This window comes from Plectropomus leopardus, chromosome 2 (genome assembly GCF_026936395.1).
Source record: "Plectropomus leopardus strain MGB_pleo_1.0 chromosome 2, ASM2693639v1, whole genome shotgun sequence".
NCBI lineage: Eukaryota > Metazoa > Chordata > Actinopteri > Perciformes > Serranidae > Plectropomus > Plectropomus leopardus.
In genome coordinates this window covers 39,094,673-39,113,209 of record NC_142177.1, presented here as the reverse complement: position 1 = coordinate 39,113,209, position 18,537 = coordinate 39,094,673, and the positions used below count along the sequence as shown (strand labels likewise).

Below are 18,537 nucleotides of genomic sequence, written 5' to 3'. Positions count from 1 at the left end.
CTGTCGTAAAATGACCATATGGAGGAGAAACAAATCCAGAGTCAACATGGTTTTTATTTTCTCAGTGTCACACTGACAGTTTGAATCCATCGTTAACAAGCAGCTGAACTCTGCACTTCAGGCTGTAACCGTTGAGAACCGCGACCACCACTTTAACGTCACCCTGATTGGCTACAGTGAGAAATCAAAGGAAATGTGGGGGGCCGCTGCACATGTTTTTGGCCCTTCAAGTCAAATCAAATAATCACAATCATGGAAGAAAAAATGAGGCAAAAGAAGTAAGACTTTTGTTTTAAAATCAGGCAAAAACAAGCTTTGGTGATTCCTTTGGCAGCAGTGCTTCTCCTCACTGGATAATTAGTAAACACTCAGAAAACGCTTCTTCTCGCACAGTTTAGGTGCAGTTTTAAGTGCTCGCACAGGGCGGCATCGATGGGAATATTCTGGAATAAGGCAGCTACTGCCTCGATTCATTTACAGAGGCAGAAGAAGAACCTGTTCTGTCACCTCCCACCTCGAGCCGCGACGAGACGGAGAGAAGAGCTCAGGTAGGAAAGCATTATTTTATTCCATAAACGGAGAGGGAATGACGAACAACAAGAGGTCTTTAACAGCCACGGCAGCATTGATGAGAAAGAGAGAGGAGACGGCAGCGACCGAGGATACTGGTGTGTTAGAGTGAAAAAGATGGCGGTGAGACAAACTATGAAGTTTCAGGCGAAATTCAGGTTTAGATGTTGATTTAACTACTAAAAACAGCCTTCGACAACCTCCTGATGTCCAGAATCTCCTATTCCTACAGAAGCTTTGGGTCAAAGTAGCTGTCTGGAGCAGCAAAAGTCTCGTTTTAACCACAAACGAGCGATTCAACGCCGGCTGTTTGATCTCTCTGCAGCCGTGACAAATCACTTAGATCGACACAGGATGCAACATATGAAAAACGTTTCTTTGAGCATTTGAAAATCGAAGGCTATCTGAGGGGAAGAAACAGAAACTGTCTCTCTGTGTCCCTGAAAGTTGACATATAGAAGTCCAGAAACCCAAAACGGTGCCCAGAGTGCAACCTGCCTGCGATCTCTCATAGTGCTCCCACCCACCGAACACCGCTGCACCAAAACACCAACACCCTTCCAGCCACACCTCCTCCTCCTCTTTCTTCTTCTCTGCCTCTTCCCCAGCTGGACGGGGGCCGCTCAGTAGCGGTAGTGGTCCGGTTTGAAGGGCCCCTCGGTGGGCAGACCCAGGTACTTGGCCTGCTTCTCCGACAGCTTGGTCAGCTTCACGCCCAGTTTGTCCAGGTGAGCGGCTGCCACCTGCTCGTCCAGCTGTTGAGACAGACAGAAAATTCCTAAAGTTTGATCTATTCTTTTGTATTTATATTTTTTTCATGTTTTTCTACCTTCATGTTTTACTGTTTTGCACGTTTTACTTCGTGGCTGTATCGGGTTTCTGATGCTGTAAAAACCAAAACTCTGTCTCGGAGCTGTATCTGCATATTTCCTTTTCTCAATGACTGCATCTCTTTTCTGAACATTTACTAACTTTAACTTGTCTTGCAGGTTTTCTGCAGGTTTATACTATCAGTGAATTTAACACATCACTGAACAAGCTCAAAAATCTTGCTGACCTTTATTTGAGCCCACAGAGGATTAACCAAACGTTTCTGAGGCTCCGCTGATGGATTCAGCGACATTTCAGAGCAGCTTAAATGGATCTTTAAAGTGATCCTTTTGTGTACGAATAACCTCTTTTCCATCGGACATGGAGGAGCATTCAGCGACCATGACAGATTCATGTGGACGGTGAAGGGTCATCTCGGATGGATGGAGATTGTCCGTCAGAATGACCTCGCTTTTTAAAGCTCTATATTATTTCTTGCTTTTGAGCACAAAATAAATCTGCTGCATTCACCAGCAGCTCCCGCTTTCTGTTTAGCTTTTGTGTCTTGGCCCAAAGTTCCCGTCCGTCTTCTGAGCCCTGTTTCCCTTTAATGCAAACGTTGTCTTTACCACGGTGTAAAATCATCAGATCTGGGATTTACTACTTGAAAGTTTCCTGTGTCAGTGTCTTCACGCTGAATTTGGCATGAAGCGTATTTCACTTCGGCCCGGAAACCTCAGACGCCACATGAGATCATCTTTAAAACACGAGCGGCTTTCACACCAAATAAATCCCTCTTTTTAAAGTCGCCCGGCCTGATGTCTATCCTAAATGTATCCATTCTGTCCTCTGGTTCAAATTACGAACAGACATCTAGTGCTCATGATAACGCCTGTGACCACACCAGTAACACATTGTTTTCATAATCTCCATTTCATAGTTTCTAAACTGCATTTCCTTTTCCCTCCAGGGAAATAACGGTCTCTCCCTGAGGTTTGTCAGGTTCAAAACTCGCTTGACTGTTATTGGAGCACAGAGCAAAACAAAGGGCCAAACTTCGGAGGGATCGATAGTCTGTGGGGTTTTGGTGCAGGGCGTGAATAAATGGCATTATTAATGAGGCAGCGTGTTGTTTTATTCTTAGGACTAAAGGTGGATTCATCAGTTTTAATGCTGTCTATAAGGTGTGCGGCATAAAATACACTTTATCATCAGAGTGTGGCTTCTGACCTTTTTGGGCAGGAAGTAGACTCCAATGGGGTATTTGGCGGTGTTTGTCCACAACTCGATCTGAGCCAGAACCTACAGGAGGAAAAGACAGGTGATGAGACAAAAGCTGTCTTTATGCAGCTGTAGAGTCATTATGCCAGAGTGTCCAGTCCTTAAATTAAGATTCTGTTGCTGCTTAGAAAAATAATGAAATAAAAAATAAAGAGAACCTCCAGCTTCAGGGTTCCTGCAGCTTAAGTTAGATTTAAGACTTTTCAAAACTTTTTTAATGCCACTTATTTCTAATAATTGAAGGACAATTTTATTTTGCCCAAATGTTTAGTAAAACATAAGATATGAAAGTCTTTGGTCCAGTGAAAAAGTTTCATTTTTTATGTCAAATTTTGAAAAAAGCCTTTTTTGAGTGAAACAGATGGTAGACCATTAATATATTATCATAAAAGTATCTAAAGTTTACCAACTGAAGAGGGCAATATCTGGCAATTCTGTCCGATTTTCTTGGCAGTTTTGTGGTTTTCAGTCTGCACGGTTCGACTGCTTAGAAGTTTAAGAAAAGGAATTTATTAAATCATTCAACAAAAAAATAGATGTTACTTATTTTGAGATTTTACAACGCAAGACAGAATTCAGTCCTAATTCCCGTTTTTAAGACTTTTGAAAGACGAATTTAAATCATTTTAACACCAGTTAAGGTATTATTAATGAATTTAATACCTATTAAGACTTTTTAGGGATCTGCAGGAACCCTGGACTTTTATTGCATCTATGACAGTCATGTTTTCCCGTTTCTGGCTCACACAAATTCTCAGTACCTGGTTGGTGAAGGAGTTGCTCATGACGAAGGACGGGTGTCCCATGGCACAGCCCAGGTTCACCAGTCTGCCCTCGGCCAGGATGATGATGTGACGGCCGTTCTTCAAACGATAGCGATCCACCTGAGGAGGAGGAGGAGGATCACCGCGTCAGTGACAGTTCAGACTCAGAACTCAGACCGTATTCTCGGCTCGGTCGACGCTCGCCTCTCCATCATCAGAGGAGAAAAACAGACGCCAAACTCTAAATATAAACCTTTAAATACAACTTTAACAACATAAAAGCAGAGCCTCTTTAATTTTTCCTACCTGAGGCTTGATGTTGACCTTCTCGGCAGCGTTTTTGTTGAGCCAGCTCATGTCGATCTCACAGTCGAAGTGTCCGATGTTACAGACGATGGCGTCGTCCTTCATGTTCTCGAAGTGTCTGAAAAAAACACAATCACATTTTTATATAAGAGCTCTAAAACTCTGGTGGACCCTATGAGCCTTTCATTGAATCAGGTCCCACTGAGATCAAAATCTAATTTTCAAGTGAGACCTGAGTACACAACAAAACATAAAGCAATTAAAATATACAACAGTCACTGTAAATAACATAATATATATATATATTTCTTTTTTTAAAAAACAAAAATTATAATACAGAAATGAGTCAACTGAACTGAAGTGATGAAAGTAGCTTCACATTCAGTTTGAGTCACAACATCTGAGTCAAACTTACTGTCCCAGGATGATGTCCTCGCAGCCGGTGGTGGTGACGAAGATGTTTCCTTCCTTGCAAGCCTCATCCATGGTGGTGACCTCGTAACCTAAAGAGCAGCAGAGAGGAGAGGGGTTTACAGCATGCACCATCAGCTTCATGTTTCAACAATAGACTGCTAAATCCTTAAATTATGGGTGACATTATGAAGAAGAAAAGTGACTGTTGCTTATGTTTTCTTATTTAATGACTTTTGCAGATTGTAGATGTTTGGTACAGTCTTGTCAGTTTTAAAGAACAATGTAAGATTTATATCTTAAGGGTAATTTAAACACAGATCCTATTTTTACATGTTTTTACATCTATGTAACTAACGACAACAATTTTCGAAATTGCTCCAGAATTGAACGGAGGCGCTGCAGCCGGCAGCAGTCAAACAGGCTGCAATATAATCCCTGAAAGCAATCGAGCACCGTCAATTTATGTCTACTAAAGTGTTTGTTTTTGCCACCGACAAACTCAGATTGTTATTTAAAGGTCATCTTCAGACGAGAACAGGCCTACTGAAAATAGGGAAGTATTTTCTTAGCATTTTAAAAAAAAATTTGCATTCATATCATAACGTTGTGAGAACGACCCTGGTGTACACGGACCCGCAAAAACAACTGAAAAACGCTGTAGTGTGCATGTCAGGCCAGTAGTTAGCAGTGTAAATTTGTAATGACACACTACAGAAAAACGCCATGTAAGAAGTGCAGCCGTGACGCCACCGTTCTCACGGGATCCGCGCACTTCAGCTTACACAGCGACAGAAGCAGCGTTTTCAAAAGATTACACTCAAACCCAGTTTCACACACTCCAAGTTTTCTTCTTCAGGCTCCTCAAAATGTCTGTCGTGGGACAGTCTTTACAAAAGTTTAATGATTCATGTAAGAACCGGGCCGTGTAAACGCGCCCTTAATGTTTTTCTCCTAAAAAGGATCATTTCCATAATATTGTGAGAGAGACTGTGTGAGAAAGATTCTTTTTGTTTAACCAGAAACGACTGAAATTTCTATCTCTGATCAAACCAGACTCCATTTAAATGATCAGTCTTTGGTTGAATTTAAAGTTTTTCAACCAAACCAACATTGATAGTTTGGAACAGTGGAAAGACAAACCAAGACCTTTTTTGCAGGTTCTATTTTGTTTCTGTTGTATTTGCATAAAGTGTGTTTTACAAATCTAAAATTACTCTTTATTAAATGTAATGTGGTGGGACTGAAAGTGGTGTTTCAGGGGCCGTTTCTGGTGAAACAAAAAGGATCTAACTCTAACAAAAAGGTCCATCTCTGTAATGATCATTTCAGTGATGTTATCAGACTCTTATGATGACAATCTGAGCCTGTCAGTGGCACTGCAGCCTGTTTTACTCATAACTGCAAAACAGTCTGAAAAATGACCCTTTAAATCCAAAATCAATCAAGTATCTACAGTAAACTCTCTGCATGATTTAAAACTGTGTTCACAACATCAATGTACTGTTTTGGCCTTCATCACTTACCCTCCATGGCAGCCTGCAGGGCGTTGATGGGATCGATCTCGGTGACGATGACGCGAGCTCCAAAGCCGCGCAGAGCCTGGACGCAGCCTTTGCCTACGTCGCCATATCCGGCCACCACGGCAACTTTACCGGCAATCATCACATCGGTGGCTCTCTTAATGCCGTCGATCAGACTCTCCCTGCAGCCGTACAGGTTGTCAAACTTGCTCTGCGAGGAGGGAAAAAGAAAAAAAATATATCATCAAATGTTATTCTACGGGATGTCAGGCTTTATCCCGACACTGATGAGTTCCCAGAAAAGGGCCTTGTGTCAGATTTTTAATTTTTCTTCCCAAAAGTTTCCAAAAGTCAGAGCTTTCCCATGAGTGGCTGAGATTATCCAAACAGGTCTATGAGAAGTCAGTTTGAATATCTATATGACCAAAAAAACACTTTTGTTAAAATATAGTGGCCTGTGAGGTCACATTTTACAGACAAACTCATTATTCATAAAACAAAAAGTCTCTAAAGGTTGTGTTAAACCATTCGTTCTTTAATGAATGGTAACACTAAACTAATAATAATTTCTGTTTATCTGATTCACACATTTAGCTTAAAAGGATTATAGTTCGAAGATGCTCACCTTTGTGACGGAGTCGTTGACGTTGATGGCGGGCATTTTTAGCTCGCCCTTTTTCATCATCTTGTACAGGTTGTGGACACCTGTGGTGGTCTCCTCCGACACGCCACGGATATCTGGAAACACGAGGTCACAGAATAATTATAGACAACATGTTTACAGACAAACATCTTCTAAAGTACAAGAGAAGAAATCGCCCAAACAGTGAAACATATAAAAGAAAAGTGAACAATAACACTGTGCATAAAGCAAAAGTGAGATGAATGAGATGTTTTCATGTCATTAAAACTTTGACAGGCTGTTAATGTAACTAGATTATCATAATCTGACATCTCTATGGTTTCTGTGCCGCTGTAACAGAAATATGAAGGCAATTTATTATTAAGTTGTATTTCCAGTTAATACTTGAGCTGTTTTTATTTATTTAAATATTCTGTGGAGTATTTGTGAAAGTTATATCTCATTAAGTTTTTTTCATTTGCAGTTTTTTTTATTTTCCTGTGGAAATTGTAATTTTTACACTCCTTGCGCTCCTCCCCTCCGTCCCTCTCTGTGCTGCTCTGCATTCATGAGGATAAGTTGCGTGGAAAAACGCTCCTGCATTATTTGGTGATTTATGCTGAAACAGAATCATTTAGGATGTAAAATCTTGGTCTATATTGTTGAACGTAGTTAATATAACGTTATACAGTGGTTTTGTGCTGTTCTGGAAGATAAAATATGACTTCTGGCGATCTTTTCATGTCACTTTTGGGCCCGATTTGTAATTAGTTGTGCCAGATGTCACGTGATGAATGTAGAGCTCAGGAGATTTTCCACTTTATTCACGTGTAAAATCTGTTGTTTGGGAGCTGAGGTGCAGAAAGTGAGACCAGAAGGCAATTTATGAGTCATTTTTGTTCTCTGCAGACCGAATTAATGCCAAAATGCTTAAATCAGTGAGTATTTTAACAACAAGCTTTGTACATGTAAATACAACCACACTTTGAATTTAACTGTCGGTGGTGAGAATCACTCTAAGTCCTCGATTTGTTGTCGAGTCTCGGTGCAGACCACCACCGCTCTCTCTCTGCCACCTTATGACACAGCTGCAACACGACAGTTGGGCTGCAACGCCTCAAGGGGCATTAAATTTACATATATTATTGTTTTAACATGTAACAATATGCACAACATGTGGTGAGAAATATCCATTTTTTTACTTAAAAATTCTCTTATTCTTGTATTTTTCCCCCCTTGGTGGACACAACAAGTCTGTCTAAACTTTGTAATATCAAGAGAAAACAGCTCAAAGATAAAGAATTCACATCGGAAATGTACGTATGAAAATATTTCATGTGAATTCAAAATGATGTAACATGAATGAATTTGCTTTAGGAACCAGCTTGTGTCAGACCACTGCTGCCACCTAGTGTCCAAAACTCCACTCTACATTTAAATAAATGTTAGAGTGGGAAAATCAACAGAGACGGTAAACACACAGAGAGCTCTGCTGTTATTACTTTTCAATGTATACAGTTTACATACGTTGTCTTGACTTTTAAGTTATAGCCGCATTTATTGCAGATTCTAACATATTATATTTAAGACTACATTACGAGATTACATTTGCATTTTTCTGTCACTGTTATTTTCATAGATATGTCTTCTGGTTTTTATCATTTTTGGTTATTTTAGCTGCATCTTTCCGCGGAGAACGAGCCGTCATCTGTCTGATGCAACGCATTTTTTGCTGCACAGAGGATTGTGGGCCAGAACAGCTAGAAGAGCATGCTGGCTTGCATTCTGCAAAATCCAGCTGCAGTACAATGCAGAAAGCCATTCTGGTATTTTTGGCATATACATTTGACATACTGTGTATTGGGACATGCTAAATCATTTTCCGGCATACTACTTTGTTTGGTTGTGTGGCTAGTGGAACGCACCGTTAGCTGACTGGTGGTAAAACAGTAAAACTGAACCCAAACTAAGATGCTGTGGCATCTGAGATCACAAAAATCGGCCTCCAGCTGCAGGTCGAGCATCTTTAAACTCTTAACATGTTAGTGTATTGTTACCACGTACTGTTACCACTGAGACTTTTTCTAAACCGTTCTTAAACGCAGGAACAGTGGAGAAAATAAACATCCTCATGTAATAAAACTGTGTGTAAACAAACCCACCTGCCAGCAGTTTAGGGTACTTTGTGTGGACCATGTTGGTGAGGTCTCCTCCGTCGTCCAGGATCATGTTGAGGGCCTGGCCGTCCTTGAAGAACAGAGTCTGTTCGATGCACCACACGTACTCCTCGTCGGTCTCACCTTTCCAGGCGTACACTGCACGAAGAAAGGAAAATAGACTTTTTTGTTTTGTTCTGAGAGCAGAGTGAGAAAACCCCCCCCCCACAGGCAGTGAACGTAAATTGTCGGTGGTGAGAATCACTCCGAGTTCTCGATTTGTTGTCGAGTCTCGGTGCAGACCACCACCGCTCTCTCTCTGCCACCTTATGACACAGCTGCAACACGACAGTTGGGCTGCAACGCCTCAAGGGGCAAGAAACAAACTGACATACGTATATTGACTCTAATGCAAACTTAAACGAACGCAAGTGTACATATTCAGGTTTCTCATGAACAGAATATTGTGCTTCCATGTTTAAAATCCTAAACAGGATAGTCCAAAAACCTGACCATAGACAGGTTGTAAACACAGTAAGTGAAACAGAAGGTTGGCATTTTAGATCTGAAACAGGCACTGAAACAGTCAAAGTTTACACATTTAGTTTAGTTGAAAGTATTTGTGCTGAGAGAGCGACAAGGCCATGTCACACAGCTGGTTAAACGGGTCATTTTATAATTTACACACGTGATACACAGTGGTGGTGGAGGTGGTGGTGTTACCTGGGACGCCAGTTTTGGCGATGGCGGCAGCAGCGTGATCCTGAGTGGAGAAGATGTTGCAGCTCGACCACTGAACCTGAAGACAAAGACAGAGCGTCAGGACGGGAAAAAAGTGAAACTAAATTCATCGCGTTTTCTTTCATGACCTGCTCATGTGAATACATTTCTGTGACGTTGACGAATGTACTCGTATTTGAATGAAACTGTAATGAAGCTATAAATAAATCTCATTAGACACTCTACACAGCAATCGCCTTAATATATACACACAACTAATTGTTCAGCATATTCACATGAACCTGGGGATTCTGATCAATGATGGATTTCTGCAGAAAAAAAATCTAATACTATAATGACAGTTTCATGTTTTTTTTTACAGGGTTTTAACTGGGGCTGCAGCTCGACTAATCAGTTAGTTTGGTTTATAAATGTCAGAAAACAGTGAAAAATATTGACCATGTGTTGATCAAAGCCACAAAATGATGTCCTCAAATGTGTAGTTTTGTGCACAACCCAAAAAAACATTCAGTTTACTATTACAGGAGTAAAGAAACAGAAAATATTCACATTTAGGAAGCTGGCAGAAGAGAATTTTAATTGTTTTCTTTAAAAATTACTCAATCCGATTAATCTGTTTTTAAAATAGTTGGCAATTAATAATGACAACTGATCGTTTAATCGTTGGAGCTCTAGTTTATGAACGAGCAAAAGGCCGAGTAGAAAGATACTTGTGGTCTTTGTATCAAAGGAATCTGAGTACAAAGTCTAACTATAAATGTAAGTTTTATAACTCAAATACCACACAGGTTATTCATCGTGTTTTCCACTGGATTATTTATCCATCTCACAGCTACAGTAAACTTTATGTGTTTAACTGTCGGTGGTGAGAATCACTGCGAGTCCTCGATTTGTTGTCGAGTCTCGGTGCAGACCGCCACCGCTCTCTCTCTGCCACCTTATGACACAGCTGCAACACGACTGTTGGGCTGCAACGCCTCAAGGGGCATTACACCTAAAATAAATCATTTTCTGTCATGAGGCGTCGCTCAGTCAAAACAATAAAAAAAAACATGGAGCAATGCCATCATTGCGGTCAGTTTCTCCTGGTTCAGATTTCTTTGTTCAGGGTTTTTTTTTCCTTTTTAAAAATAAAATGAACTTTCAGAAGAAGTTATCTTCTCTCCAAAACAAACAGACCCACTGATTTAAACCAGTCAAAACACTGAATAAAGCAATTTCATGTTAAAAATCTGTGTTTCTCTGATGCAATTAAGCATGGTAGCGGCTGGAGCCAAGCTGCTGCAAACATTTACTCATCGTTTTTCACTGATAACATCAGTTCCAGATGTCCAACGACTACAATCCTTTAACTGGATGAAAAAAAAAAGGTTAAAATTGTGTCTAAAAACTGGATGAAAGTCGATGTCAGTTAAACCCAACCCTGACAGGTGTTCAGAAGATATAACTCTAATAAACACTGTTGGAAACATTTGGTATGTAATGCAGGTACACAACAAGAAAATATATAATCTTGGTCTCGGTCGTCTTTAAAAACTTGAATAAGGAAAGCTGCATATTATGTTTATATATAATTTAAATTAACATTAAATAATACAAGTCATAATTAATGGTTAGCAATATCTTGTCTTTTTTTTTTATCTAAAACACATTTTACCACAGTTTCTTTTACCTCTGCTGGACATCGTGCGAAAATATTTATCTATTTATTTATTTATTTAAAATATTATTAATATTAATTATCAAATATTATTACTACAAGTAATCAAACTCTTTAACATGTCTGAGATTATTTCTGAAAGCAGAACTGAATGAACTGCCAGTACATTCTTAATAAATGCACTATTACACATAGACTTTTATATATTAGCTACGTGTGTTTAATTAGGGTTTGTACATACGTAAATTTAAAACTATATTTTTCTGTTTTTATCTTTATTGTTTTTCATATTTTATTTTCCTTTTATATTTAAGGTTTAATTTCCTGTCTATTGAGAGCAAAGCTAACTGCAGTCCAAGCCCTTGTATGTGTAAGCATACTTGGCCAATAAAGCTGATTCTGAAAAACTCTGCTGCCATCGAGGGTCCAAAACTCTGAACTGCAGCTTGAAGGAAATTAATTGGAAAAGCTCTCCGTTTCATGTAAAAATGGGGTTTACAGTCATCAGTTTCCTCCCAGTAAGTCGGGCACAGTCAATTCAGTTTCAAGTCAAACGCCATTTAGACACAGATCCTCTAAAACTGACCTTTTTTAACGTCAGGACAAAAGAAGAACCAGGAATTTTGGTGGTTCTGCGAGTGACAGAACTACAGAGTATCACCCCCACAAAGAGAAGTGTAATCGACCGCAGTGAAAAGCTGAGAGAGCAGGTTGTTATTCAGTCTTTTGGTTCTCAGCGTGCTGGTTCCCGCAGGCTGAAACCAGTCCCGCTCAGTCAGATAAAAACCAACATGATAACAGGACACAGCGGCCTTGAGGCAGACAGACGCAGACAGAGAAAAGCCCAGACTCACTGAGAAACACTGTTCAGATAAATGGATCAATAAACGTGTTCTCTCTCAGTAACTACTGCTGGAGTGCACTTTAGCAAGGCAGAGGACGACGGAGGTTATACTGGGATGCTGCTGCTATGAAACAGCAGCACCAACTACACTTCTAATTATCAAAATGTTATAATTAAAATTATTTACAGAATTAGCGTCATTTTTAAGTGCTTTTTAAAAGGGAATTTCTGGTTTTTGTTTTGTTTGTTTTACTTTCCAATTGTATTTTTTGTTTTCTTTTGTTTTGTATGTTGTTTTTTTTTTTTGCAAATTTTCAGGTAATTTCTTGTTTTTAACCTTTTGTTGTTGTGTTCTTTGTTCTTTTATATAAAATTTGTAACGCCGCTTTCTTGACCAGGACTCCATTGAAAAGAGATTTTGAATCTCAATGGGACTATCCCTGGATAATTAAAATAAAATTAAATAAAATGTATGCCACAACAGCTAAATTATTCAAAAGTATTGTTTTTTTAACATTAATGATATAAACTTTAGACAAACTGTTAATAATGCATATGATTAAAGAAGAAGAAGTGTCTGTCGCTGGGCGTTTCGTCTTTTAGAAACGTTAACTTGGTTTAAAAATGTACAACCAAATGATGTTAGTGGAGCAGAGTGGAAACAAAGTCCACGCTCACAACAGTGCAACACAAAGTATTAAGACACTCCTAAAAATAACAAAAGAAAGGATTATGTTCTGTTTTGGGATCTGTGATACTCCTTTTCTTAAATGTTCCCAAGCACAACGCCTCTCTCCTTTCCACTGAAAAATCACAAATGAACCAGATCACAAAATCTGAGTGCCTCTGTCATTTTATGTGTGTAATTATGATCATGTTAAAAGTATTTTTTCTCTAGCTTGTTTTCCATGAACATTTTCCTATCTTTTTAAAAATCATTTTCTAAATCTATTAATTTCATGCAATTTGTTGAACATTTCTTACCAAATTGCTCATTGCATTTTTCCCATGTTTTTCAAAGAAATTGCACCAATTCACCAAGGTTTCAAGGGTTTAAATACTTGTCAAAGGCATGTGAGGGCAATACAAGAAAAGTGATGTCACTCCAGGTTTTAAAGGGTTAATGTGACCCCGTGTTGTTACTGTGGACATTTTTTTTTCTTGTTCTTTATAGATTATCGGTGGATATTCTGTTGATGAATTAATATGAGTAAGCAGCTGCAAAGGTCACCTCTGCTCCGAGGGCGGTGAGGGTCTCGATGAGCACGGCGGTCTGCAGGGTCATGTGAAGACAGCCGGCGATGCGGGCGCCCTTCAGCGGCTTGGACTGACCGTACATCTCCCTCATCTTCATCAGACCGGGCATCTCATTCTCAGCGATTTCGATGGCCTTACGCCCCCATTCGGCCAGGCTGATGTCAGCTAGGAGAGGGAGGGAAAGAAAACAGGGCGTTAATTTCATTTGTCACCCTGAAGCTTTCTGTTTCTATTCACAAAGTTTAAATCTGACATGTCTTTATATTCAATTTGTAATGTCTTTGGTGACATGTATGTCTGCGTGTGAAGGTGTGTTTGTGTTCATGCCAACTGCCTAAAAAAAATAAAAAAAGAGGCATGGGTGGGTAATGAGCCAAAAGACAGCTGATTAACTGTTCATTCCAACTGTCAGAAAAAGGTGCACAACTTTTGAGAAAATTTAAACAACGCGACCAAACTTTATAGAAAGACATCCAACATTTCGCCCCACTGCCTTTCATAACTCATGAACTGTTTATCATAGGGAGGCATCGCTGGGCAAGAAAAAAAAAAGTTGTGTAAATGCATGACTGGGTGGATGCATGTGCACACGTGGTCGCAGCTGCCGTAAATTCACGCTTGCTTTAATTTAAAAGCATGATTAAACCAGTACTGACAGCACAGAGTGCGCATGACACTAAACATGTCCATGTTTGCATGAGACATGGCACAACTCTCAACATGACTGCAGGCTTCTCAAATTTACTGCAGTTTAAATGAGAAAGTCTCCAGAAAACAGACAAAGATGAGGATACCTGCTCATGCTTTTCCTGCTGCATGTGTCATTTTTTCTAATATGCGTGCATATAACCGTCTCCCTGCTATATATATTTTTGTTGTACTGGGAAAATTCACACAATCACAGCTGTCTGTACAGTCACTTCTTTCACTCCCAGCAGCTGCTGGTGCTGTACATATGCATTTTTTTGTTTTTTTGTTTAAGCTTTACTGAAGAGTACGAAGAGAACGACCTCACTCTATGAATGCAACAGCAGGGGAGAAATGCATTTGAAGCATGACCCTGAAAAAATGTATGTTGTCCATAATCATTACATTTAATAGACTAATTGTAGGTGAGCTGAGCTGCAATGTGACTGATACAGCAAAGCAGATTTTACTTCTTAAACAACAAGCAAATAACGATCAACAAGAGCTGATGCGTTGTGAGTAAGTATCTTGGAACCTCACCGAATTGTCAAACTCTGATTCACCACTTAATCCATCAACACGTTAAACTGCAGGATTTTACATGGAATGTAGCTCCATAATCATCAGCAGGAGCCACATTTTAATTAATATGTGGACCAAACTTTCAGCTTCTGACGGCACTAACCCTTACTCTTCAGCTTGGAGATTATCATGAAAATCAGAAAGCATCCTGGTTAAAGGGAAGCGTGCACCACAGCAAGGTTAACCTCAGGGTGCAGGAGGTCCCAAAGTACAACCCACCCTCCACTCGAGGCTGCAGCCTGTGCAAACACACCTCAGGGCTAACTGCACCTAACCGGCACTGGCCTGAATGACTAGCCAGAGACAGGATTAGAAAGACAAGTTCACACTGGGGTCAAAGGACCCGGCTAAACTAAAACTCCACTCAGCGGAGATAACTACAGCCATCACATGTGAATCATTGTGTGGTCCTGTGCAGCCAAATGAGCAGCGCTGTGCACCAGTACCGGCATGCACAGGTATTCAAACCCCATCCAAAGCCACCTATAAACACTGAAGTATTAGCATCTGAAGTATGGTGATCCATCAGGTAGAGGTGCCCTCATGACCGAAATGAATTCTGTGCCACAGTTCAATCAGGCCAGTTGGTTAAAAAGACAAAGCTAGGCCTGCATGCATAACTTAATTACTTTAGCTCAGTTCAAAACAATAATTTAAGCATAACACCCTGACTTGATTTCTTTCAAAAAAAATGGGAAAAGGGCAAAGAAGAAATGCCCCAAAAAATAACAAGAAATTAGTAAAAAATAAGAAAAAAATTACCTGAAAATTGGTAAATAAATAAAAAAAGATTAATCTTTTATCCCCTAAAATGACCTGAAATGCTAATTTGAAAAAAAAAAATCTACAAAAAGTTCCTATAGATGCCAATAAATATTCTGAAGACATCTAAAGATCGTCGTAGCTGTAATAAAATAACCTGCAGCAGCAGTAGGGCCCTCTAACCCCCGCTGCAAACCCACTGAACTAAAGCTCCAGAAATGTACAAAATGTACTTTTCACAGACTGATGCAAAACACAAGATTGAATGTGGCACTGACAGACCAAAGTAAATGAGTGATATTGCATTAATTAATATGTAAGGAGTCATTATACACAGTCAGTGAGAAACTCTCCAACACTCGACTGCATGTAGTCATGGAGAACGTGTCGACTTTGCCCCAGAGCTATCTGTTAGGACATTGTGCAACTTTCTCTGCTTCTAACCAGCTGCTTCACAGCAGGCCAGCAAATGTTACATCTGACAGACAATGATGGCAATGTTATGATTGGCAATGTAATAGGTTACACATTACTAGTTACCCTGTTCAAAATGTAATAAGTTATGCAACTATTTTAATTTTTACAATGTATTGTACCTTATTACATTCAATTACTTTTTTAAATAACTTTTCTAAGTAATGTTTTAAAAAGGTCAATAAAGCTGAAAAGACTAAAAAATATAAGTGCATAAATGTTTGCCAAATACATTTGTGCCAAAAGGTGGAACTCCTGCAACAAAAAGATGTAAAGCAGCAGAATCATGTATTCAACATGTAAACAGATTTTTTAAATATGTATTCCCTTTGTAATTACCAACATTTTAACAGTAAATGTTATTTAATAACACGTTTTGTTTTCCAAGTAACAGAATCTGATTACAATTATATGAATTTTGCAATATAATATTGTTACAAGTTACATGTAACTACTACTCATCAACAGTAGTTGCAACTGCAGTTACACAACATCTCCTACTGTGCATTTATTCACTGACATTTTTAACCAAATGCAACTAAATTTTATATGTCCTTTTTGTGCAACGCAGTGTCCCCTTGCATTTCCTGTCTGATGTTTTCCTGCCATATGGAACTTCTCCATTTCTGAAGCCAAATAAATACATCAAAAGATTTTTTTCTGATTCATAAGCTTAATAACAGCGTTTAATAACACTCATTTAAGTCTATAAGCTGCAGCACGGGAGCACCACGTGTAGTGCCAGTATTACTACAGTATGCAAGTGGCACACAGTGCAGCTCAGTCTCTGCCTGCTCCTGTCACTCACGTAAAAACTGGCGGCGAGGCGCAGGGCATCCCGGGAAAAGTAGTTTGCAAACACAGTTAGAGCATATGAACGTCATACCCCGGGTTCGTTAATAAACTACAACTCCCAGAGACTGCGGACGTCGTTTCAGCTTACAGAGAAGCCCATGCTCCACGTTAGTGCAACTGTTACATGTCGATTCATTCTCATATTCAAACAAACTCTGCAAACTGCGAGTGTCTAAAAGTGAAAATTAACGAGTGGGAAGCTAACATGGCTAACGAACAACAAACATGCTAATGTGTTTGCTAAATGACGAAGCAATACAATTTAACGCATGCTAGCAAGTTAATGTTAGCTGTAACGAAAACAAAAGCTCTCCATACAAACCCTGGAATTAGCGACAAATCCGTTTTTAACGCAGTTCTGTCGTTGCGCGATTAGCCTTTTAGCTAAATCCAGTTGCTAAAAAAGACGTAACGTGCGTACAACTTCGCAGCATGCTAGCTAGCAAACCGCCACCCTTTTGAAATAACGGTTGAAATAACATATTCGGACACTGACCGACTTTGAAGGGAAGTTTCTCAGACATGGTAGTTTTCTGGTGTTTTGTTCCGGGCAGGTAGAGTGCAGCGGCGGCCGGGCCGACAGACAGAGGCAGAGAGGGAGGGACGGAAACATGACGGCTCGCTTTTTATCCTCGAAGCCACATTCAAACCAGTTTACACAACGGGGCGGCTCGAACGCCGACCAACTCTGGATTCCTATTGGCTGCGGAAGCTCCCGCCCCGCGTGTGAGTGATTTGATTGGATGACGGTCGATTTGGGGGCGTGAGTGTTTGGGACGAGTTTTGTCCGGTGTTCTCCCATTGTGGCAAATAAGTAACAATATAACTATTTTATTCTATTCGAATCTATTAAAGGTACATAAAGGGACAATAATTCTTTGTAACACCGTCCAATTTTATTTGTGCAATAAACTCAACTACAGCAATACTATGTGCAATCATTAATTTCAATTTAATTCAATTTTATTTATAAAGCCCTTTATCACAAATCACAACTTGCCTCAGAGGGCTTTACAGCATATAACAACCCTCCGTATTTAGACACTCACGTCCACTTTGGAGAAAATCCTCCCAAAGAGGGAATATATATATATATATATATATATATATATATATATATAGATAGATAGATAGATAGATAGATAGATATATGCAACTGCCATTGGTGCCCATACCCTCAGAAGGCCCCACAAAGCTTCAAATTAATGTGTGCTTGAGGTAATTGCTTGGTGAATTGATTAATTACCTTTATTTATTTGCTTTGGTAATGATAAAAAAGACAGCTAAAAGTTTAAGTAGATAATGTGTGGAAAATGAAATGTTCTCATGCTAGAAGATGATTCATAGTTATCCATAACACTAGTGTTGCTGTGAGCGGGGCTGGGGGGTGGGGGGGCAGCTTAACAGCTGAGCAGGCCAAATATTCCTGTAAACTGTCATTTACTTAAAGTCAGTTCATGCAGTTGGAGCAGCTGCAGCCAATGAAAACAGGTCGTTGGAGAGATTTTTGTCTTAAAACCTGCAGCTGATTCCCAATAAAGACAGTGTTATTTCTTATTATCTCTTCACACAGGCACTAGCAGTGGGGTAAATTACCCCTCTTTATATCACTGTAAACAGGCCTCAAATCATAAGTGGTAGTTTATAGTCACAGTCTTGGTAGTTGTCTAAGTCTACAGGCAGGTTTCTATTACAGATTTGCAAAAAACTTAAGCAATTCTTTTGAAATGTCAATAAAACAAATTTATGAGATGACTGCGTTTCCACTGAGTGATGTTATGCGACTTCTCTCGTTTCAAGAAGCATGGCGGTGGATGTTCAAAACATTAGCAGGTTTATTTCTATTGCAACCATAGCACTAACCGTCATTTTTTCCAATCGAAGGCCATGTAGGTGTGTTATGGAGCCATAATGGAAAGGCAAGCCCGTATAAGGGATTTCTGGGAGGTGATAGTGCACGATTTCACAGAGGAATTGTGAATTCAAAATTTCTTTTGAAGAGTTTTGTGGTACAAAAACACCTCTTGCAGCGCCATCATGAGGGAGCCAGTTCCTACTGACAAGCACATAGCCATCGCATCATATGACCTATAAATAGCCAAAAAGTGTTTCCATCGCAATTTTTCAAAATATGCCTTTTTAAAATAACCTGAAATACCACCTCATGTGAGCTTAGAAACTATTATGCAAGAAATGTAAGTTTTTCGAAGTTAAAGTGTTTCCATTAGACGT

The 18,537-nt window shown here is 39.5% G+C and overlaps 1 protein-coding gene and 3 non-coding genes across 4 annotated transcripts; all 4 read right to left on the bottom strand.

Annotated features, from left to right (window-relative positions):
• Positions 1 to 1,057: 1,057 nt before the first annotated feature.
• Positions 1,058 to 16,958, bottom strand: ahcy (adenosylhomocysteinase). The gene is made up of 11 exons (XM_042510416.2): positions 16,802 to 16,958; positions 12,920 to 13,110; positions 9,167 to 9,242; positions 8,450 to 8,602; positions 6,291 to 6,403; positions 5,669 to 5,876; positions 4,147 to 4,234; positions 3,732 to 3,849; positions 3,423 to 3,545; positions 2,611 to 2,682; positions 1,058 to 1,325 (listed from the first exon to the last, which is right to left on the bottom strand). The coding sequence occupies exons 1-11, from the start codon at positions 16,827 to 16,829 to the stop codon at positions 1,194 to 1,196; spliced, it is 1,302 nt and encodes a 433-aa protein (XP_042366350.1). The 5' UTR covers positions 16,830 to 16,958; the 3' UTR covers positions 1,058 to 1,193.
• On the bottom strand, positions 7,282 to 7,416 carry LOC121961616 (small nucleolar RNA SNORA17). Its single transcript, XR_006107063.2, has one exon. It is a non-coding gene; the product is annotated as a small nucleolar RNA SNORA17 (small nucleolar RNA).
• LOC121961610 (small nucleolar RNA SNORA17) lies at positions 8,688 to 8,822 on the bottom strand. Its single transcript, XR_006107062.2, has one exon. It is a non-coding gene; the product is annotated as a small nucleolar RNA SNORA17 (small nucleolar RNA).
• LOC121961624 (small nucleolar RNA SNORA17) lies at positions 10,040 to 10,174 on the bottom strand. Its single transcript, XR_006107064.1, has one exon. It is a non-coding gene; the product is annotated as a small nucleolar RNA SNORA17 (small nucleolar RNA).
• Positions 16,959 to 18,537: the final 1,579 nt, after the last annotated feature.

What these genes read in the sequence shown, in the direction of transcription:
- ahcy (XM_042510416.2), bottom strand. Translation starts at nt 16,829, where the DNA reads ATGTCTGAGAAACTTCCCTTCAAAGTCG. An exon ending in TCACCGCCCTCGGAGCAGAG is followed by an intron (nt 9,243 to 12,919) that starts GTGACCTTTGCA and finishes CTTTGTCTTCAG; the next exon opens with GTTCAGTGGTCGAGCTGCAA. An exon ending in GTACCCTAAACTGCTGGCAG is followed by an intron (nt 6,404 to 8,449) that starts GTGGGTTTGTTT and finishes TCGTGTTTCCAG; the next exon opens with ATATCCGTGGCGTGTCGGAG.